Source organism: Harmonia axyridis, chromosome X, assembly GCF_914767665.1.
Source record: "Harmonia axyridis chromosome X, icHarAxyr1.1, whole genome shotgun sequence".
In the NCBI taxonomy this organism is placed as follows: Eukaryota; Metazoa; Arthropoda; class Insecta; order Coleoptera; family Coccinellidae; genus Harmonia; species Harmonia axyridis.
The window spans coordinates 1,360,520-1,383,288 of NC_059508.1; the positions used below are offsets into that span (position 1 = coordinate 1,360,520).

Here is a 22,769-nt window from a genome sequence, read left to right on the forward strand (position 1 = left end):
AATATTTCTTTGAGAATAGTTAAAAATAGAATTCAAATATTTAATATGTATTTCCAATATTGCTTTGAATGTTAGATAGTCTTTAGTATATGTTGAGTTTTCAGATTAAAAACAGAAATAGTTTAAATTGGAATTCATTTCGAATATGGAACTAGTAGAGGTATCTACACTTAAGAGCACATAATTGTACAGAATAGTTCGAAATCCATTACAGTAAACTGTGATCTAATCTCACAAAATCGGTCAAGTTGAATTTTCAACCAACAGATGGAGCGCTTCAATTCACAAAATCAAAATAATTGAAACCCTGGGAAAATTCGATTATTGACATTCTCATGAGAGAGATGAAAATTCAAACAGGAACAACGTTCCTGAAAATAGTGTTTTGAATCATATCAAAACAGAATACATACTAGTGGGACAGCGAAAGACATCGATGACAATTAATTTTAAGCTGGAAAGCTATAAATAATCTAAATCACATTGTAGACATTTCAGTTCACAAAGTGAATACTTGATCTGTTCCCAACGGACGTTTTTAGGAAAGAAAATGGAAGAAGTGAGTAGTCATTTTTCACCTCATAATATAATAAACTCCTTATTTTTTGCAAATTGCAAAGCTATCAATTAGGCAAAAACATGTTCCAGATCCTCTTCATTTTTCAACTAACTTTGACTTCATCAAGATAACTAACTAATTCTCTAAAATGTCTTTACTTTCCGTTTCATTAATTCAATCATTGTACTGGTAATAGTCCATCGGTGGAGTTATTGAAAATAGGTATAAATAAACAAATGGTCTACTCCACTATATATATATTTAATTCATGCACTATGCATTTCGGCAAGGTAACTTGCCATCATCAGGTGCTCGAAACAGTTGTTAAGATGTCAACGATGTAACATGACGCTTATGTTACATCTTTGACATCTTAACAACTGTCTCGAGCACCTGATGATGGCAAGTTACCTTGCCGAAATGTATAATGCATGAATTTAATATATATAGTGGAGTAGATCATTTGTTTATTTGTACCTATCAATCATTTTTGATGTAGTGGAGAAATGTATATGCAATCACTTTTCAGGAAACTACTGGCTCTAATTCAGAGGCTTTAGAAACGAGTATTACACACTCTTGGATACTGCTGGACACAAATGAACCTGCAAATCCCATAGTTCAGGATGGAGGTTTAGAAAAAATAGAAGAACCAGCAAAATCTCGGAAAATTAAAAATATAAGCGACTACTCTAATAACAAATCGGACACAGAATCAGACGGCATAAGTATTATCAGTGAAAATGAGTTTTATCAAACTAGAAATGAAGACGATAGTTCTACAAACGTTAGTGATGAAAATACAGTAGATAATTGCACAACATTGGAACCTCCTGAATCACAATCTGAAAGTTTCCAGATGCAACGCTCTCTTGAAATATCTGCTGGTAAAAAAGAAAGTAAAAATACTTCCACTATCACCGAAGAAGATGACGAGAAAAAAAAACAATGCTTAATTTCAAACAGACAAGCACCAAAACATGACAGATATCTCAATTTTCTTGATGATCACTTAAATATTGGCAAACCATATATTATTTTCTTTGTTTGTACAATTTTATTAGCTATTATAGTCTCTTGTATTTCCTCAAAAAACAGACAGTCTAGTGTGCTTGAGGAAAATAAAATAGAGCACAATGGCCATAACTTAAGGTATGATGAGTTTCTGAATTCACATATACATGAATATTGTAAAGATATTCCTGAAAGTACAGATAATGCATATAATGCTTATATCGAAAAATGCTTGAAAAACCTTATGGGACAATTGGAAGTGGGAACAAAAGGAAAGATTTCCGAAAAACAAGATTTGGATTCTGAAAACATTATTCAAGAGCCTGACATTATTCACAATAGTTTAAAGAAAAAAAAGGGAGAAAGCTCAGAAAAATATCATAAAATCAAATTGGGGAGTTATTTGAATGAGAAACTTGACTCGACAAACAAAAGTAAGATGGTAATTATAAATAGAAATAAAACTGAAAAAGAGAGGATCCATAAACAAGACAGAAGAAATAGTCAGTATAATAAAGAAGATAAGAATGATTATACATTTAACACTCCTAAAGCTTGTCCAGAAAATAAATTGCTTCATGGAAAAAGAAAACAAATTATTTGGAAAAAACATATTACGAAAGAAGATTTGAAACTATTGAGATGGAGAGATGACCAAGGAAGAGAAGAATATAAGTTAAATAAAAAAATTAAAACTTCCCATCTTTCAGACTGTAATAAAGAAAGTTATCCCAAAAAGAATAAATTGGATAAAAATGAAAACAAAAAAAAATACAAAAAGACAAGCAAATATAAATCCGAATTTGATAAGAAAATCTTTAAAATTGCAAGACAACTTTGGAGAAATGGAAAAAACCTATATCAAGAAGGCAAAATCATAAAACATGGCAGGTCGAAGAAGATCAGAGTTTTTAGCCAAGGAAAAAACGAATCTACTTATTTTGATAATCATACAATAATAAAAGATTCGTGGTCAATGAATCTAGTTCAAGCTAGAAACGACATTAGAAAAAAAGGCAGGAAAGCCAGATGGTGGTTTATTCGTGTCAACCTCCGCAAAAATAAGAGAAACAAAGCTTATTGGTACTTCGAATATATGTTGAATAGAAAGAATTTGAGATATGACCAACATATTCAATAAATGTGCGAATTTATATGTCTTATAGTGTTCTATATTGAGTTTGAAGATATGACCAATGTGATGAATGTATTTTTTTATTCTATTGAAATTTAGGTGATATTGCCAATTTTGGATGGAAATAATTCAAAATTAAATGGTAATAAATGTGCATTTTTTCAATCTGATGATAGTTTTTATTCAATTATTTTCAAAAATAAACATTCTAAATATTTGAATACTGATGAGTGTCCATTTTCAATAATTAGAATTGTTTTTTGAAACTTTGAATATACAGGAACGTGTTTGCGGTGGTGATTATGTGGTGGTGGTGATTACTGATCTTGTGGTGATTACTGATTTTTAAACAATTTACTGAGTGTTTGTTGGTGTTCTTGTGCTTATTTGAGTACTAATAAACAATTTTAAGTATCTCTGCTTCGTGTGTAGCTTATAATTGTGTTGTTATATCCAAGAAAGGGTTCGACGTGACATTTCATAGGTAAGAAAACAAAAAGGGATTTATCGTTTATTTTATTGAATATCTTCACAGGTTTCTGAGAAATTGAATTAAATAAGTGATGGAAATATGGAGTAAAGACAAAAAACCTTCTGCCACAACCGTAATATGTAGTAATCACTTCAAAACAGAGGACTATTATGTCAATCCCTATATGGAACCAAAGTTTTGAAGGAAGGAGCCATACAATTATGATATTGAGAACATGTGTTACCAAAGTAATAATGAATACTATACAGCAAATTCCTGCCATTCATAGATACGGAGTTATGAATTTTTGACCATGTTATTCCAGTTTCAAATCTCTTCGTCAGATGTTAATCATAATTTTTTATATTGATATTTATTATATATTTTTTTTTCCATATGTGCTTGCATATTTGATGATAAAAGGTAATATAATAAACCCATGCATAAAATTTGCAGTACTTTTGGAACGTAAGGCTGAATTTGACCTTTGATAGGAAAAATATGGCACTTTCATTCCCAATAACACTCACTATTTCATTTCCTCAGTCTATTTTTAAAAATATTGTGGCTATTTTTTCTGAAGATAAAAGATATAAAAATTTTATAAATTTCTTTTGTGTTTTTATTTATCACAAACTTAGAATTTCCTAAAGCTCAGTTACACTTGTAGCTACATTACATCGAATATAAATTTAATTATCTATAATACTATTGATATACTGAACTATTCAAAAACTCTGGAATAAAAATTAAAAAATATTTCCTTTCAGGTAGCACTCAATAAAATTCATCTTTTTCTGAAAGAAATTTTAGATAACATGAAAATCTGTACCATACAATTCCTAAATAGGATTCATTTAGCTATTTCAATACTATTCTCATCCGAATATCTCAATACTTTTCTTAAAAAAAAATTAAGAGCGCGTTATTCCCATAGCCATATCAAGCTATTTCAATTATATTTCCATACAAATAACTCAATATTTCTCATTAAAAACGCTTTATTCCCATAGCCATTTTGGTATTCTAATAATCAACTAATGCGAAAAACTCACTATTTCTCCAAAAAAAAAAATTAAAAACGCGTTATTCCCATACTAAATTCGCACATTCGAGAGAGAGATGCAGACTATCAAAATAGTCTGCAGAGCGAAGCGAGTAGAAGCCACGGGAGGGCACAGTATAGTACCTATACTGTGGTGAGGGCCAACCTATACTGTGGTGAGGGCCAGTCCATGTTATTATAGGCCTTAGAATATAGATAGATTATTAATGTTCTAAGCTATGGATCTAATTATTTAAATTGGAATTAATTTTGAGCTAGCAGAGACACCTAGAAATGAAGGCAGGATTTTCTCGAATCCATTACAGGAAACTGTAATATTTTCGTACGAAATGGAACAAATTGAATTTTTCATCAATTGATGAGCCATTGTCATAAAATCAAAATAATTGAATCCAAACAAATCAATTGGTAACATTCACAGGACTAGAATGTTCAAAAAAATACTATTTTGAGCATTAAAAACACATACTTATGGGACTGCGAAAGACATTGATGACAAACAATTTTAAGTTAGAAGGCTATAAATAATAATCTTTCGTAATTAGACATTGCAGACATTTTATTTTGCAAAGTGAATACTTAATCTATCATCAAAAGGTATCTAGGAAAGAGAATGGAGGAAGTGCGTATTCATTTTTTACCTTATAATCTAATTAAATCGTTTCAATCTATCAGAAAACAGTATGTTCCAGTAAATCTCTATTTGTCATCGAACTTTAACTTCATCCAGATACCTAATTTCACAAAGTTTTCTTTTAAATACGTTTAATCATTTCAATCAATATTGATGTAGTCAAAAAATCTAAATGTATCCACTTTCACAGGAAACTACAGGCTTTAATTCGGAGGCTATAGAAACTAGTATTACAAACTCTTGGATAATGCCAAATTCAGATACTTCAGAAACTAGTACTACACACTCTTGGATTATACCTAATTCAAAGACTTCAGACAGTAGCTCTACGAACTCTTGGATAATGCCTAATTCAGAGACTTCAAAAACTAGTACTGCAAACTCTTGGATAATGGCAAATTCAGAGACCTCAGAAACTTGTACTACACACTCTTGGCTAATGCTCAACACAAATAAATCTGCAAATCCTAGAGTTTGGAATGCAGACCAGAAAAAAATAGAAAAAGCAGAAACATCCAAAGGAATACAAAATACAACTGATTATTCCAATAACAAATCAGACTCGGAATCAGATGGCATAAGTATCATCAGTGAAAATGAGTTTTATCAAATTACAAATGAAGATGATAGTTCTATGGACTTCAGTGACGAAAATACAGTAGATAACATTACAACTTGGAAACCTCTTGAATTACAATCTGAAAGTTTACAGCCTCTATGCTCCCTTAAAAGATCCACTGGTAAAAAAGAAACTACAAATACTGCCACTATCACCGAAGTAGATGACGAAAATAAAAAACAATACTTGATTTCAAATAATAATTCAAACAGACAAACATTCAAACATGACAAATATCTCTCAGATCTGAACTTTCTCGATGCTGACAATGAAGATTGTCCAAATATAATTTTTGGCAAAGGATATATTACTTGCTTTGTTTGTACAATTTTATTAGCTATTGTAGTATCTTGTATTTCATCAAACACCAGACAGACTAGTGATCTTGAGAAAAAAAATAAAGAAAATGAGGGCATGAGATACGATCAATTTCTGGATTCACTCATACATGAATATTGTGAAGATATTTCTGAGAGTACAGATGATACATTTGATGATCTTATGGAAAAATGCTTGGAAAACCTTATGAAACAATTTGAAATGGCTAGAAAGAGAAAAGAGAATAATCCTAAACAAAAATTTGAAATTGTTCTTGATAGTAAAAATAATCGCTTCAATGATGAACATACAATAACAGAAGGTTCCTGGTACATGAACCTAGTTCAAGCTAGAAACGACATTAGAAAAAAAGATGGAAAAGCTAGATGGTGGTTTGACCGTGTCAACTACCGCAAAAATAAGAGAAACAAAGCTTACTGGTACTTCCAATATATGTTGAATAGAGAGAATTTGAGATATGACCAACGTATACAATAAGTGCGTTTGAATTTATATATTTAAAAGTATACTATATTCAGTTTGAAAATATGATCAGTGTGATGAATATATTTTTTATTCTATTGAAATTTTGGAAAGAAATATATATCAGAATTAAATGGTGATAATAAATATTTTCTGCATGTTTAACTTTTTAATATTACTTGACAAAATCTATAGATAAGATTAATAATCAATTTGAATAATGATGTAAGAATAAAGAATTTGAGGTTGAACATCAATTCTATTCGATCAACCACCTTGTACACATAACATTTGATCAGAATGTTTCACTTGAAAAATTTAGGCTCCGAATATCTAGGTTGAGTTCGTAAATTGATGAAATCCTTTAGATGCTTCCAGCCTATATAAAATTTTGTTTTCTAGATAATTGAAAAAATCGAAATGAATTTTAGAAATCAGTTGCAGAATAGTAAAAGGAATGTTCATGCAAAATTTCATGAGGATCATGAAAATTGGGAGATCTAAATAACATTGTGTTTAAAACATCACTTCGTTCTATTTTCATGGTATCACTTTCTAGGTTGAGTAACTTCAATCTATTTCAAAGGTTCATACATATAATGAATTTTTACAATAGTGAAAATCTCCTGACTTCACTTTAGTCATTTTGTATTTATGTAATTATTCATTCAAATTAATCAAGAAGAGATCTAGAGTATTCATAAAAATAACTTGATAAAGAAAAATTTTTACTAATATCCTTTCAAAGTGAAACAATATTACAAATACAACAAAATCATTCATAAATGACTATTGTGCAAACATAAATAAATAACTTCAAATGATCAACATTGCTGTTAATGAAAATGTACTACTGTGAATAACAAAAACCTTTACAATTCAGTCTTGATCACTTGTAATGATCACTAAGGAAACATGTATATCAAATTTTTCAAATACATGTTAAACAAACTTATTTAAGAAATACGTTTAGGTTTCTTCTTCACAGCATTAATATTTTGTACGATCTGATCAATATCCATATCATTAGCTGGATAATCAGTACTAGAAGAAAGTTTCAATTTTAACAGCGATGTTAATGAACTTAATTTTAAATTGAACTTCTCGTTTGCAATCCGTATAATGATGTCTACATTATAAGCAATTAGTAGAGTACTAATTATTAGGATTAGGCTCCAAATTGATGTTTGCTTAATTTGTTGGTCTGTATTACTTGATTTGACAGTAAACTCCATTTGTATAGATTTAAATGTAGAATCTGCAACAAAAGAAACACTCTGAGCTACCCATTTTATATTTTGATTTGTAAATGGTTCCAATTGAAGCACATAGGTTTTTCCATCTTTCGCCAATGGTGGAAGGTGAATGATTATTCCAGTATTATACTCTGGCAATAACTTGTTTGTATCCAATTTGGCACTATGAACAGGATTGGCCGATGATCCTTTCAGGTACACATTCAGCTTCAGGTGTTTAGCATATTCAGGAACATCAGTGTTGATTTTCACTAGTACTTTAGTCTGCCTTTTAGATCGAAGGACAATAAGATGTATATCATTTATATCACTCACAATATTCTGAAAAAAAAATGTCATTGTAGTTTCTGATATTTTCAAACATTCAACACAAATTCAAGTGAGATATCTGACAGCTTTCTTAAATTATTCAGTAATGTGATAGGTTTTCATCATTCGAGTTTATAGAGCTTTTTCATTATTTTTTGTCAATTGAATGTATATCGTTCTTGAAAGTCTCATCTATGAGGATGACAATAAATAGGACAATATTTTTTACACTGTCAAATAAATAACCTATTGTTTCAGACTAAGATTCTGTCCTACCTTCATTTCGATGGATTCAGGAATGCTCTGCTCTACTGATGCATCTTTTGTTCTTAAATGGTAAGTGCAATACGGTTGCAATCCTCTTACTCTAAATCTTCCATTTGATTCAGTGGTTGTTTCTTCAGATAAATGGCTGCAGTTTTCAACCCCTACAGCTTCAATAACTGAATTTTGTTCAGGGATATTATTCAACGATGTCACAATACCAAATACACTATAAGCAACTCTTTTACCTCTGAAAATTGAAATGTTCAGTGAGGTGAAATTGATGAATATGATCATATTCTCACGTCAAAGTGATATAAATAGTTTCCCCTTCTGCCACGTTTATAATTTTTGATGACGGGTCAAAACTGTATTCTTTCATCATTGGTCTCAAATAATATTCACTAGGATTCAAAGAATCGAAAGTAATTTTACCATTCTCGTCTGTTTGTAAGTTACTTCTATAACTAATGCCACCTGATAGAGAAAGAAGAGTACCCTAAAATGAAGCAGGACAATATTTTTCATAATGTCAAATAGTCTATCCTGAATTTACCTGTAATGGTAGTTTGTTTTCATCAAACACAGTCACAATGACTTGTGCCAGTTTATAAGCAGTGAAGTCACCATTTTCCGAAGGACCTACAAGTTGATAAGATTCTTTTTTGGCGGATATTTTATAACTTTTTGATGTATCCATTGGAGGGAACTTATAGAAGCCTGAACCGTCAGTCTCTGTAACAGAAGTCTCCCCATTTTCATCCTCTAACGTTATCACTGTACCAGGAAGAGGTGGTATGATTTTTCCCTTGAAAACATGGCCCTTAATTGCTTTAAAAACTGGACCCCACTGGAAACAATCATTTTTCCCTTTTATGGAAGAAATTAGAGGTTTGAAGTATAAAGTTTCAGCTTGTGGCAGAATGATAGCATTTGCATCTGGTTCAAGCTGTAAATTTATTAAGTAACAACCATTTTCATAAGGCAAAGGCCCTTTATGCAATTTTTCTTCATCTACATCTATAGAGGCTATCACAGGGCCATGGTCTTCTGGTGATGCGATGCATATGCTATTCAGATGAGATACAGCATCTAATTTGATTTTATTATCTGTCTGAGTGTTGAATGTGAATGTATCAGTGAGGTACTTATGACAACCAAGGTATTCAAATAAGTAAGAGCCATCCTTAGGTAAGCAATAAGTTGATTCTCCTTTCTCAACTTCAATATCCTCCTTTATTGAATTTTCTAGGAGTCTATAAGACATCTATGAATAAAAAGATGAATCGTTTGAAATTGATCTTATTTTATTTTATAGGGTTAGCCAATACAATTTAAAATGACTATTATGACATTTCTTATGTCATTTATGTTCAGTAGTCCCATATAATCATGGAAAGATACACGCATCAACAAAGTTAAGAAATTGTTTTAATGTTGTAAATCAGTGTTCATTTGTGAATAATGAGAGGAATTCAAGAATTCATTAATCAGTTAATTGACTCACTATTTGTCGAACCATAGACAAATTTGGAAACGAATTAAAAGAGCATCAGTACCAAGTACTGAGCCGTACTTGGTACCATTTTCATTTATATACATTACATTTTCATTTATATCATTCTTGAAGCATCTATCTTTCCATGATTAAATAATGTAACCTATTTAACACAAATGATATAAGAAATATCAAAAAATAAGACAGAGACCATAACAATATAATAACAATAATTTTAAATTGTATCATTCCTTTACCTTTATAAAAATTCATATTTACCTTAGTGTTGTGAGAGGAAATGAACTTAACAGAGTAACCACTTTGTATGAATGTCGGAGCATTTACACTAATAGAATTTACAACAATATCATGGCTGTCTTTAACCCAACAAAAGCTATTTGAAGATAGACTGAGTTTATATGTACCGGGATATACATCTACGAATTGGTAGTTTTGTCCTGAAAGATATTAAATCAATTAAAATTATACTCAACTTTTTTTATCTCACCTTTTAATTGAACAGAAAGTGTTTTCTGATTGGAACTTTGTAGAGGGCTCAAAAAGACTTTGAAATTTTCGTTATCTTTAGCATGATGTAACTGTATCTTTCCAGATATAGTTGCTCTTAACTGTGAGAAATGTAAGATATCATTTTCCTTGAATACCTCTATATTTTGAGATATTGGATAGAATCTGAAAAATTTAAGGGTTTAATATTTTTTTCCTTACTGATTTGATCTTTCAATTCAATTTAGTAAACTTACTGCAATCCTTTTTTTTTATCTATGTCTTTAACTTGGACTTGAACTTCGTAAGTACCTTTTGGCAGATATTCACAAAATTTACCAGTTTGGGGATCACTCTGAACATTCTTCAAAAATGTTGAGCCTTTCTTTACTATTGTGACTATGTGAGACTGAGTACTTTCTACCTTGCCACATACTCTAAATGCTGAAGGTGCAATATTTTGAAGGTTTTGAACATTAGGACTAACTTTTACTGTGACTTCTTCAAATAAAACATTTTCTGAAAAAAATTTATTTGATGAAAAATGAATATATAAACTAGGATCCAACCCTAATTTTATTCTCTATAAAGATGAGGACGGTATTGTTTTAGAAGTAATGATCAAAATATATACAACTTTCAATTATTTCCGACATCATAAGTTCTTCAGTTTTAGAAACCCACCTGCTTTAGCTTTAATTTTCAAAACTCCAGTTTTCAACTTTTCCAATCTATAAAATCCATTGGAATCAGTCTTTGTTGACAATTTATCATTCACATAAATTTCAACATTTGATAATCCCTCCGGTTTGGAAATATCAAGTGATCGCAAAACTCTTCCTGATACACTGAATCCAATTACCTAAATTAACACATATATTAAAAATGTTATTCATTATTTGAAGTTTAACTTTACCTCAAAACTTTTCTCAAGATGAACATCTCCATTTGAAATAACAAATTCGATCTTGGAAGGTTCCACATCTATATTTTTGTTTTGATAAAAAGTTTCAACATAGTATTTTCCTACCACTACAGAAGTGAATGTGAAACATCCTAACGAATTAGTTTTAACCGCACATATTGGTTTTTTGGGAAGACCCCATTTACTTGATATCAAATTCTTATCACATTCAAATACAGCATTATGTTCAACCTAAAACTCTTTTGTTTGTAGAATATCCATTTTGGATGCTTGAAATACTTACAGATTCTTTTTCACTAAATAATAGGATAGTAGTATTTGTTACTGCCTCTCCTTCACTTTTTGCAAATCCAGATATACCATATCCATGAACTATCAAACTTCCAGCTGGTAACTCAGTGTTTCCTTCTGTTACCCTCACTTGAAGATTCCCCTTCAAGAATTTCCACCTTGGGTGGTCAACTTTGATTTTATAGTATCCAGGATAAACAGGAGTGAAAAAGAATATTCCACCTACACTAGTTTCAGTCTTACGAACTTCAGTTTCAGACTCTAATTCTACTGTTACTCCTTCTGGTCCATTAGAAACATCACCAAAATTTTCTACCTGAAAAATGTATTGTTTGTCCATCGAAACTCCAAATTGAGAATAATTTATTCACATATATCAAGAACATAAAATTCCTTGTAGTCATGAATGTTTCTTGTACACTTACCCTTCCTGTAATACCAAAGCCTTTGAAACTAAAATTAATATCAACTCCTTTGCTACAAAGGTCATTCGCTCCATCAATTAATAGTTCTACAGAATTTGGATTAAAGCTCCATCCTGGAGGAGGATTCAACTAGAAACGCACAAAACACTCAATTCAAGGAACTAATTGTATTTATTTTCGCACATACCTGAATGGTGTATTCACCTTTATCATAAATAGGAAGAAAGTAATAACCATTGTTTGGAGCGCAAGTAGTAATATCTTTCAAAATTCCTTGTTTTGTTAGCCTGAAATAATCGGAAAGTGGTTTATTTGATGATACGTGGATATATGGAAATTGTATTTACAATTTAACCTCTACTTTGGAGAAATCTATTTGTACATGGCTTTTCACAAATCCACCACATCCTAGGACATCGTTGGAATTAGCAATTGATATTACAATTGAAAATATCACTACAGATCCGAAAATTTTAAACATTTCTTTCATAAATTTCAATTGTAATGGAAACAAATTTCTTTCATTAATTATTCGAACCGACAGGTCAGGTTAAATAACATATGTCATCACATGACATAATCATAGAAATTGAATTAATTTTGAGTTGAGAGGGAAATTGAAAAATAGGATCCAGTATGGACTTTGACAGAACAGTTCAAAAATAATTTGTGATACCGAAAAATTAAAGCAGTATTCAAACAAAATTAAAATTGTTATTTCGGCTAATAACGAAAATATCTTAACCTGAAATTATAAAAGACAAATTTGAACAAAGTTGGTATATTTATTCATGTTTATATTCCTTACAATTTTCAGTTCTAAGATAAAAAGGCTCTTATATATATTATAAATGAATTACATTTCAGACATCAAAATTTTTTGTTAGTCTCATGATTAACAAAAAAAATTGTACAAGACTATTGAATAAGGAAAAAAACAAGTAACAAAATCCATAAATATAATTCAATTCATTGTGAATGAATATTAAAAACTTTTATCAAATATGGAAGGTCTCCATCTTTTAACTTTTGAAGCTTCCTGCTCTCTTTTAGCTGCAGCTTCAGCCTCTAACTGCTCTAAAAGCATCTTCCTTTTTTCCTTAAATGCTTCAATAGGATCGTCAAAAGAGCGGTAATGTGTTAAAACTTCCCTAACATCATCTATATCATTATCAGCAATACCTATAAATAATACTTTAAGTTGTGAGAAATTTAAAAATATAGAAAACTTACTTTTCAAAAAAGCAACAAGATCAATCATTGTTTGATCACTATCGGAACCATCCCATCTTTTGATTGCCAACAGATTTTCAGGATGGAACTTGAGGTTTTGAGGTTGCCAGTCTATAGCAATCACTTTACTTAAGTCTCTGTTCAGTCTATCCAAACTTTTAACGTGATAACCTCCACTGAAGTATGTAGTATCTCGAGGAAGTTTATATGAAATTATATTCTTTGGGTCTATTGCTTCACAAAGAGGAAATAGAGTGATACCTTGTTCAGCTGTGTATACTACTATCTCATAGACACCATGAAGTGACTCAAGTAAATAGTCCAGTCCTTATAAATCAAAGAAAATTTACTATTTTTAGAGTGAATTGGTTTGAAAATTTGAGAAAAATAAATCATACCTGGTCGTTTCTTAAACCTCCAACCTGTATTATATGTCCAATCTGGATGAACCAAAACATCTGTTATTTCCAGGACCAATGTATACTTGGGTTGTATATATGGATATTGCAAAGGGTCAGGTAATAGTTGCTGTCTAGATGGCTCTTGTATTAGCTAAACATAAATCATGACCATTCAGTTCATAATATTATAGTTTCAATCATAAATACTCACCCTAGTATAAAAATCTAACTCTCTATATGTTCGTATAAGATATTGCTGCCAAACAGGTTTATCAGCAATATCTTGGTGTAAATTCATTTGGTCAGGATCAGTTGTAGGAGCACCGAGAGTAAATATCAAGTAACCTCCTAATATCGTGAAACTAATACCGAACAATGAGAGAGTGATTTTCATAGTTCTCCATGCCTGTTCTCTTTTCTTTCTTGCTTCTTCCTCATTCAAATTTATTTCATTAATTTGGTTTTCAACTATTTCTTTATCCTTGGATATCAAATTACCTAAGGGGGATTTTAATTTATCTAATTTTTGATCTGCAAAACAATAAAGACATTAACATTGCGAAATTTTCGAGGAAAAAATAATACTTACCAGTGAATTGTTTTATTCCTGTAGAGATACAGCGAAGTTTAAGGACTTCATAGCTTTTTTTATGTTCCACAAGCAGAATCGAGCTTTGCTTTAACACGTTACTCACTAATTTTATATTTCTGGATGAAAACTTAAACATTTTATTTAAAAAATGTTAAAAAAATATGTTCATGGATTAACTTTATTCCGGTAATCATAACCTTAAAATTTTAAGGCAGGATATTCTATGAATTTTTATTTTCTATGCAACTCTCGAATTTCAAAAGGATGTAATCCTTGAAATTTTACCATCTTTTTGAAAATCTCTCTTTTAAGATTTCAGATATGTACTGGATTTTACCCTTAAAATGAACACTCGGGTAGTCTCAATTTGAATTTCCGCTAAAATTCTGACAAAAAAATAATTGCATGAAGTATTGAAAGAAAACTAAGATAATTTTAAATTTTATTGAAGAATTTCTTGTGAGGTTTTACGGTAAATGAAACACTCAGATAAACTAGTTTGTCTATGGAAACACTCCACTGTGTCGGTTGGAAGGTGTGGAATATGTTCAGTGAAAATTAATCACAAAATGCTTAATTTCATGATCTACTCAACCAAGTTTCTCTGTATAGATGCCTACCATCTCGCCAAGAAAGGACCACTTCTACTAGAAGATTTGTTGAATGCATTGCAGGTTGGAAGAGTAAATCACATAACTGATGGATTAATTAACTGTCATTCATTCAGCTGGCAATTGGTAATCAACAAAAGATTCCTTCAGTCTGTAGGTAAATAATATACATAGATGATACTTACAGAGATCACTTTTTTCTGATATGTTTATTACTCTATATCCGGTGCTTGAATGTCTAGAAATTCGTACAAATTATTTCACCATTAATGAAAAGAATGAATATACTTATAATTGAGTATATATTCATACTAAAGAATGTGTTAAGCAAAAAGACTTGAGTAACTTCAATAGTTTGTTGTCTGCACAACAAAGTTTTTCAATAGATACTAAACTGCTTATAACAAAAGGATTCTTTCTACTGAAGAATTGATTGAATAAATTGTAATACCTAGTAAATTACCACACTAAAAGACGAATCAATAATAATAGCTGCTCTTCATTGTTATCAACATGAGTCCTTCAGTCATTAGACGAATAATATACATAGATGACACTTATTATGGATATCAATTTTTTCAAATGTCTTAAATGTCTAATACTCTATATTTGATGGTTGGATGCCTTTCCGAATTCGTAGTAAATTTTGTTCTTCTTCCTCATATTATATTTGACATTTTTATTCTTCGATAATCGGGATAACTGCATTTATAATATAAGTAATTGGTGGATACTCTTTGAAATGTTCCACTTCTTCAACTTAGAAAAGATGAAAATATTAATTATTGTATGTTTTTCAGATTGAAAGTCAGTAAATATTATTTCCTGTCATGCTGATGCTATGGAATATGTTGAGTGAAAAGAAATCACAAAATGCTCAATTTCGTGCTCTTCTCAACGAAATTTCTGTATAAGGATGCCTACAAAACTTGCTAACAAGGGACCATTCTTTTACTAGATTTTTTGAAATCAATGCATTGCAGGTTGCAGGAGGAAATTATATAAATGGCGGATGAATTAAGATGTCAAATGGGCATCCACATGATTTTATCAGTTTGTAGGTAAATAATATACATAGTTGACACTTATGGAGATCACATTTTTTGTAATATGTTTATTACTCTACATATATTCGGTACTGACTGTCTAGAAATTCGTAGAAATGTTTCACTATTAATGAAAAGGTAATTATATACTTGAAATTGAGTATACCTATATTCATACTAAACAATGTGTTCAGCATAAAGAATTGAGTAACTTCAATAGTTTGTGTTCTGCACAACAAAATTTTTCAATTGATTGAATGCATTCTAGTAGTAAATTATAGAACTGATGAATATATAAATAATAATAACTGCTCTTCATTGAGGTGGCATTTATCATAAACATTAGTTCTTCAGTCTTTAGAATTTCAGATAAATTTTATACATATATGAGACATATGGATATTAATTTTTTTTTTTTCTAATGTCTGATACTGTATATTTAGTACTTGGAAACCTTTCGAAATTCGTAGCAATTTTTGTTCTTCCTTATATTACATTCGACATTTACATTCTAAGATAATCTAGATAACAGCATTTAAAATATAAGTGGTGGATACTCTTCCGCTTCTTCAACTCAAAAATGATGAGAATATTAATTATTGTATGTTTTTCAGATTTCGTGCTCTTCTCAACGATGTTTCTCTATATAGATGTCTACCAAACTTTCTAACAAAGGACCACTCTTCTACTAGATTTGTTGAATGCATTGCAGGTTGCAGGAGGAAATTACATAAATGGTGGATGAATTAATAAATAATTGCCATTTATTGAGATGGCAAATGGTTGTCAATATGATTTCTTCAGTTTGTGGGTAAATAATATACATAGATGACAGTTATGGATATCATATTTTTTTGTTATATGTTTATTACTCTATATTCGGAACTCGAATGTCTAGAAATTCGTAGAAATATTTCACTATAAATAAGTAGGTATTGTTATGGATTCTTCAATCAAAAATTTTATTAGTCATTGAAATTCAAGTAAAATTGGAAATAATTCGTATTTCCAATTTCCAGTTGGTTTCATAGATAAACATTTGGTTCTAGACATAATAATTAAATTTAGTTATAATAGGTGATTTGTTTGTTATTAAAGATAGTTAAGTTAGGTAGGACAAAGAAAATTCATAATTGAGTGACAGCCATAGACAGTTCATAGACGAAATATGGAACATTGAAGAGAGAAATGAAAACTGAAAATCCACGACAGCCAGAAAAAAATTAAAGAGAGACTTCAAGCGGAAATTATTAGAGAAATTTGAAGGAGATTATTTTTGAGAATTTGAATTTGAAATTGATAGAATTGAAGAGAGTAAGGAGTTTGAGGAGAAAATATATATAGAAGTGAAGATTATAATATTTAAGAGTCGAAATTGGAATTGGAAAGACTATGGAATTTGGAATTGTAACGTCGAAGTAGTATTGAAATAGGATTTTCAGTTTTCAAAGCAGAAAATACAGAGCTGAACTGAATTGATAAGTGATAAGTTGATAAGTGACTGATTAGATAAGTGTTTTTCAAATTTTTTTTTTGTAAAAAATTTCATTTCAATAGATAGGTAATTAGTTAGGTAGTTAGGTAGATAGGGTTTATTGTTTGATTAAAAAAAAAAATAATAAATTTTATATATTTTTCTCTGAACCCACCTGAGAGAGGGAATTATTTTCAATCAGAGATATAAATTTTTTTGGATCTATTTTAGAAAATATACCAAATTCATATTGAGGAGATCAATATCAATTGGCGCCCAACGCGAGTCTCGAATAGTCACAAAATTATTTATTTGCTTTCCAATTTGAATAAAATTCACACTCCATATAAATTATTTAATTTTTTTTGTTTGAAGTAATAAAAAAGTTTATTCCAGGAATAATAAAGCAAATTCCAAGGATCAGAGAAGGAGGATCAAGAATGTATTAGGCAAAAAGAATTGAGTAACTTCAATAGTTTGTAATCTGCACAACAAAGTTTTTCAATATATGCCTACCAAATTCATCACAAAAGGATAATATGTCATCAACATGAGTCCTTCACTCTTTAGATGAATAATATACATAGAAGACACTCATGTTTATCAAATTCTTTTCTTTTTTTCAATACTGTATATTGCGGTATAAAGAGTGTCTAATACTGTATATTCGGTACTTGGATGTCTTTCAAAAATATTATCAATTGTTGTTCTTCTTCATATTCAAATTCAAATTTATTTCCATAAGGTATTAAAAATATAAATATATGGTACAAAACATCGCCTAAGCTGTAGAGAGCTTCCTGCCACCTTCTCTACCTATTAAAAATATAGTGGAACTCTACTTCATCAAATTACATGGATCACTGAACAAAGTAGTGGCGAAAACTTATGTAGCGTATTTTACAGAAATATAAACACCCATAAAAAAAATCCTTTTATGAACTGAACAATCTAGATTTCCTCTGATGAACAAGTTGACTTCTTTTTTAAATTTGTTTCCTAATATAAATATAATATTACATTCAATATTTTTTTCTTAGATAATCTGGATAACCACATTTATAATATAAGTAATTGGTGGATACTCTTTAAAATGTTTCGCTTTTTCAGCATAGAAATGAATACAATAGGTATCAATTATTGTATGTTTTTCAGATTGCAAGTCAGTATATAATCTATCTGCTCATGCTGATGTTATGGAATATGTTGAGTGGAAAGAAATCACAAAATGCTCAATTTCGCGCTCTTCTCAATGAAGTTCCTGTTCAAAGATGCCTACAAAACTTACTAACAAAGGACTATTCTTCTACTAGATTTTTTGAATACATTGCAGGTTGCAGAAGGAAATTACATACCCTAAATGGTTGATCATTTAAGATATCAAATGGCCATCAACATGATTCTATCAGTTTGTAGGTAAATAATATACATAGATGACACTTATGGAGAATATTCTTTTGTAATATGTTTATTACTCTACATATATTCTGAACTTGACTGTCTAGAAATTCGTAGAAGTGTTGCACTATTAATGAATATATATATATATATATATATATATATATATATATATATATATATATATATATATATATATATATATATATATATATAATGAGATTGAATATATATCTGAAAGTGCATTTATAATTAAGTAATAGTTGGATTTGCTTTGGAATGTTTCGCTTAGAAATGATGATCAATTTTAATTATTGTTCGTTTCTCAGATTGCAAGTCATTATTTTAATTCCTGCTCATGATGTGGAATAAAATTATTGAAAATAAATCACAAATCATCAATGTTTCTCTCGACTTTACTACCCACTGCACACACAAAATAACAACAAAACACTAAAATTCGTATAAGGAACATATGACGAAGAGGTATCTGGCTCACAGATCATCTCTAGGCAACCACACATACACGAGTACGTTTTTTGTGTTGCCTACTCTATTGTACTTTTGCTCCTGATATACCTCCTCGGTCTCATTTGTTCCTGATACAAAATTCGAACTTGTCTTTTCGATCGATTGTATTCATTTGAATCACGAAAATCATTTCGAAACAAAAAATTCTCATCGAAAAAAATTAGATAAATGAAGAGGTATCTGGGTCGCAGATCATCTATAGGCAACCAAACATACACGAATACGTTTTTTTGGGTTGCATATTCTATTGTACTCCTGCTCCTGATATACCTCCTCGTTCCTGATACAAAATTCGAACCTCGAATTCTTGTCTTCTCGTTAACATTTACCTAATTCACATACGAAAATCACATCGAAACTGAAAAATTCGTATCAGGACCGTATGATGATTGAAGAGGTACCCGAGTTGCAGATCTTCTCTAGGCAACCTATCACACACTTGACTTGGTTTATATTAGTACCTGTGAGGTTTTTGAGCATTTTGGTAGTCCGCAGGGTGGCAGGTGAGATGTGATACAAGATTCCAATCAACCGAATCACAATTTGAAAAGTTTAGTTTTGGCGGGTGCGCCAACCAGAAACTTGTTAACTTTCAATTGTTTGCAATTGATTGCAAATATAGGAATTTCTCATGAAAAATCCGCCATTACATCAAATTTTGAAGACGATCTGAATCAAAAACCTCTTTCAGCGAAGAAATCGATAGATCGTTTATCATACTTTTGAAGGTTTTCTAGGTCGTAGATTCCGAATTAAGCATCGATTTCTCGCTGAAAATTCAACACATTTAAAGCACAGTTTTTCTACATAATTTGTAATATTTCAGTTTTGGGGCATGTAAGAGAAAGAAACCGACTGCAGAGAAATATTCAGGAGAATTTCTTTTTGACATCAAATTTGAAGGTGATCCTATGCCAAAATATCGTGAACAAGTTCTTTTAGGGAACATCTCATAGCGAATAGGTGTTCAGGAATGAATAATAGTAATTCGTAATATCGAATAAATAATACTAAATATACATTATACAATATGCCTTTTATATTTCACACATTCATACATTTTTTCTAAAATTTGACTAGATGGCGACAACTAGAGAGGATAGATCAAACCAACTTTTGGTAGTAACGTAGTACTTTACAGGATTTTACGACAAGAAAAAGTTCAGTAAATTTTGTATAGATAGCTTACAGGCAAATTTTCTACTGAAATGAATTAAGGAATTAGAAAAACGTAGTTAATTGATGTATTCTCTGTATTAGTGCATACACCTATTCAAACTCATAATTTATTTTCTCCAATTCTGTGGTTATTTCGTTCATTCTTCCACATCTTGTAGAACAAAATCGTGCGAGAATATATCAGAAACGCACAGTTTTCATGGTTATATTTTATTATTCTATGTTGGTACTCCGAACTTTCCGCCACGGCTTTATCTGTCAATTCATCAATTTGCCTTAAAGAAATCAGTTCTGCCAACCAACATTTTTCAATGCAAAAATCACTAAATTATATTTATGGAAATATTTCATTAATTTCAATAAAAATGCAATGAATTAGAGAAAATAATGTATAATACTCGTACAGAAGGCTCATTCTACCACTCGTTCATTCCAAAACTCGCCACTTCGTGGCTCGTTTTTGAATTTTGAACTCGTGGAAGAATATCAATGCCTTCTGCACTTGTATTATAAATAACTATTCTCTAATTCTGTGGTTATTCCGTTCATTCTTCCACATCTTGTAGAACAAAATCGTGCGAGAATATATCAGAAACGCACAGTTTTCATGGTTATATTTTATTATTCTATGTTGGTACTCCGAACTTTCCGCCACGGCTTTATCTGTCAATTCATCAATTTGCCTCAAAGAAATCAGTTCTGCCAACCAACATTTTTCAATGCAAAAATCACTAAATTATATTTATGGAAATATTTCATTAATTTCAATGAAAATGCAATGAATTAGAGAAAATAATGTATAATACTCGTACAGAAGGCTCATTCTACCACTCGTTCATTCCAAAATTCGCCACTTCGTGGCTCGTTTTTGAATTTTGAACTCGTGGAAGAATATCAATGCCTTCTGCACTTGTATTATAAATAACTATTCTTTAGACAGTAAAAATATCCTCCAATCAAACCCCCTTGAAAATTATCCTATAAAACTCGAAATATCTAGGAAATGAAACCTTTTGAAAGCAAACTGATTGTAGACTTGTATTCGGTCTGGTCAAATGCTTCTTCTATCAAATTTTCAGGCCAATACATTCTTTTTAACGAAATTTATCCAAGGTTGCCTCGGTTTCTTCGAAAATATTGACCGATCGACTTTGAACATATTTTTGTGTTATTTAGAGGGTTTCAACTAGGGCTGGGAATCATGAATGAATGATTTGAATATTCGAATATCCATTGAATATTTATTCGAATAATTGCATTTTGCATTATTCGAATATTCATGAATATTCAATGAGCAATTTCCTATTCATGAATAATCAGTGAATACTAGACTATTCACTGATTATTCAGTGAATAGTTTTGTATTCAGTGAGTTTAGTTGGATATTTGAAAAAAAACAAATCATTTGAAATGATGAACCTTTCCGACATGCACATTTAGCGGTAATTATAGTTTTTACCAGCTCTATTAAACACGCGTTCTGACGAAATTGATATTGATATTGATGGTATATATAGATACGTTCTTGCTATTTCAGACAATTCGGGGTACTTGTTTTGATTATTTTTCCAGCATTCTAGTGGTTTTGGATAATCTAATACGTAAATATCTATTTCATTATTACAATAATTGGTACTATTTTTTAACGATTCAAATCGTTTTCGAAGAGGAAATCTAATGCTGTCTTTTTAATCGATTGCAGTTTTTTCATTTGGAACCTTGTTTTCTTGTTCCGTTTGCATTGCCATCTCTAGACATTTCTCTATTTCAGTGGTCAAATATTGTTTGATTCCGATTTGCGAACCGACGAATCTTTCTATTCTTTTAAATCTGGGGTCTAAAAATGTACACACATCAACTGGAGTAACATCCTCCCCTGACAAAACCGAATCAGGAAAACAAAGTTTTTTTGAATCTTTCATGGAATTGAACACGAAGTGTATTCTTGAAGGATTTAATGTTCTCATAATCCGTTTGATCATTCTCTTTGTACCTGTATACCTGTAATGGGTCTATGTAGATTGTAATGTCCCAGCGAAGGTTTTACTGCGTCTATTCAAGAATCTATTGTATTTTTTACGTTTTAATGTAATAAAAATAATTGCTGGATGTTCCGAACGACAATTTGATTATAAAAAGATCACATTTTTTTCGGTAAAACCAGGGTACTGAGGGTACTTCCCTCTGAATATTTATTGAATAATCAGTTATAATATCATAAGAGCATCGACAAAATTCAATTATACACCGAGTCACGAGAGCGCAACTAGAATGGTGTTTCGCGAAATACGTCTCGAGTGAAGAGGTTCGCATAATCAAAATATATCGTCTACACTCGAGTTGATATTCGTTACGATTATATAAGTATAATATTTTTAATTTCTCATTTGTTAATAGAACTATAACCAACTTTTTGTAAAATTCAGTGACATCTGCTTTAATTCTTTTTTTTTTTTGCGAAAGTCAAAGTACGTTACTATAAAATGAGCACAATATGGTCAATATGCCGTAACTTTGCGAAATTTACGG

At 30.5% G+C, this 22,769-nt stretch overlaps 4 protein-coding genes and 1 long non-coding RNA gene across 11 annotated transcripts; 3 read left to right on the top strand and 2 right to left on the bottom strand.

Moving 5' to 3' along the window:
• The first annotated feature begins 311 nt into the window (after positions 1-311).
• Positions 312-2,876, top strand: LOC123686052. Its single transcript, XM_045626007.1, has 2 exons — positions 312-559; positions 1,089-2,876. The coding sequence occupies exons 1-2, from the start codon at positions 551-553 to the stop codon at positions 2,712-2,714; spliced, it is 1,635 nt and encodes a 544-aa protein (XP_045481963.1). The 5' UTR covers positions 312-550; the 3' UTR covers positions 2,715-2,876.
• A 1,537-nt stretch (positions 2,877-4,413) lies between these two features.
• Positions 4,414-6,465, top strand: LOC123685559 (lisH domain-containing protein C1711.05-like). Of its 2 annotated transcripts, none has more exons than XM_045625236.1 (2): positions 4,414-4,843; positions 5,071-6,465. In XM_045625236.1, exon 2 carries the CDS (start codon positions 5,128-5,130, stop codon positions 6,313-6,315), a length of 1,188 nt encoding a protein of 395 aa, XP_045481192.1. In that variant the 5' UTR covers positions 4,414-4,843; positions 5,071-5,127; the 3' UTR covers positions 6,316-6,465. The 2 variants fall into 2 exon arrangements, with proteins under 2 accessions (XP_045481192.1, XP_045481191.1); XM_045625235.1 differs by having other exon boundaries at positions 4,415-4,868.
• A 550-nt stretch (positions 6,466-7,015) lies between these two features.
• LOC123685558 (nodal modulator 1) lies at positions 7,016-12,334 on the bottom strand. The gene is made up of 13 exons (XM_045625234.1): positions 12,123-12,334; positions 11,963-12,062; positions 11,776-11,904; positions 11,343-11,666; positions 11,051-11,290; positions 10,819-10,996; positions 10,392-10,653; positions 10,136-10,320; positions 9,907-10,085; positions 8,686-9,396; positions 8,435-8,628; positions 8,142-8,379; positions 7,016-7,877 (listed from the first exon to the last, which is right to left on the bottom strand). Exons 1-13 carry the CDS (start codon positions 12,263-12,265, stop codon positions 7,257-7,259), a joined length of 3,504 nt encoding a protein of 1,167 aa, XP_045481190.1. The 5' UTR covers positions 12,266-12,334; the 3' UTR covers positions 7,016-7,256.
• Positions 12,335-12,540: 206 nt separating this feature from the next.
• Positions 12,541-14,218, bottom strand: LOC123685560 (mitochondrial import inner membrane translocase subunit TIM50-C-like). The gene is made up of 5 exons (XM_045625237.1): positions 13,999-14,218; positions 13,621-13,940; positions 13,407-13,560; positions 13,009-13,335; positions 12,541-12,957 (listed from the first exon to the last, which is right to left on the bottom strand). Exons 1-5 carry the CDS (start codon positions 14,135-14,137, stop codon positions 12,761-12,763), a joined length of 1,137 nt encoding a protein of 378 aa, XP_045481193.1. The 5' UTR covers positions 14,138-14,218; the 3' UTR covers positions 12,541-12,760.
• Positions 14,219-14,372: 154 nt separating this feature from the next.
• LOC123685562 lies at positions 14,373-20,093 on the top strand. 6 transcript variants are annotated; one of them, XR_006748323.1, is made up of 6 exons: positions 14,373-14,536; positions 14,614-14,769; positions 15,413-15,673; positions 16,273-16,469; positions 18,288-18,548; positions 18,860-18,932. It is a non-coding gene; the product is annotated as an uncharacterized LOC123685562 (long non-coding RNA). The 6 variants fall into 6 exon arrangements; XR_006748321.1 differs by lacking the exon at positions 18,860-18,932 and adding an exon at positions 19,888-20,093 and having other exon boundaries at positions 14,373-14,769; XR_006748320.1 differs by having other exon boundaries at positions 14,373-14,769.
• The last annotated feature ends 2,676 nt before the right edge of the window (positions 20,094-22,769 follow it).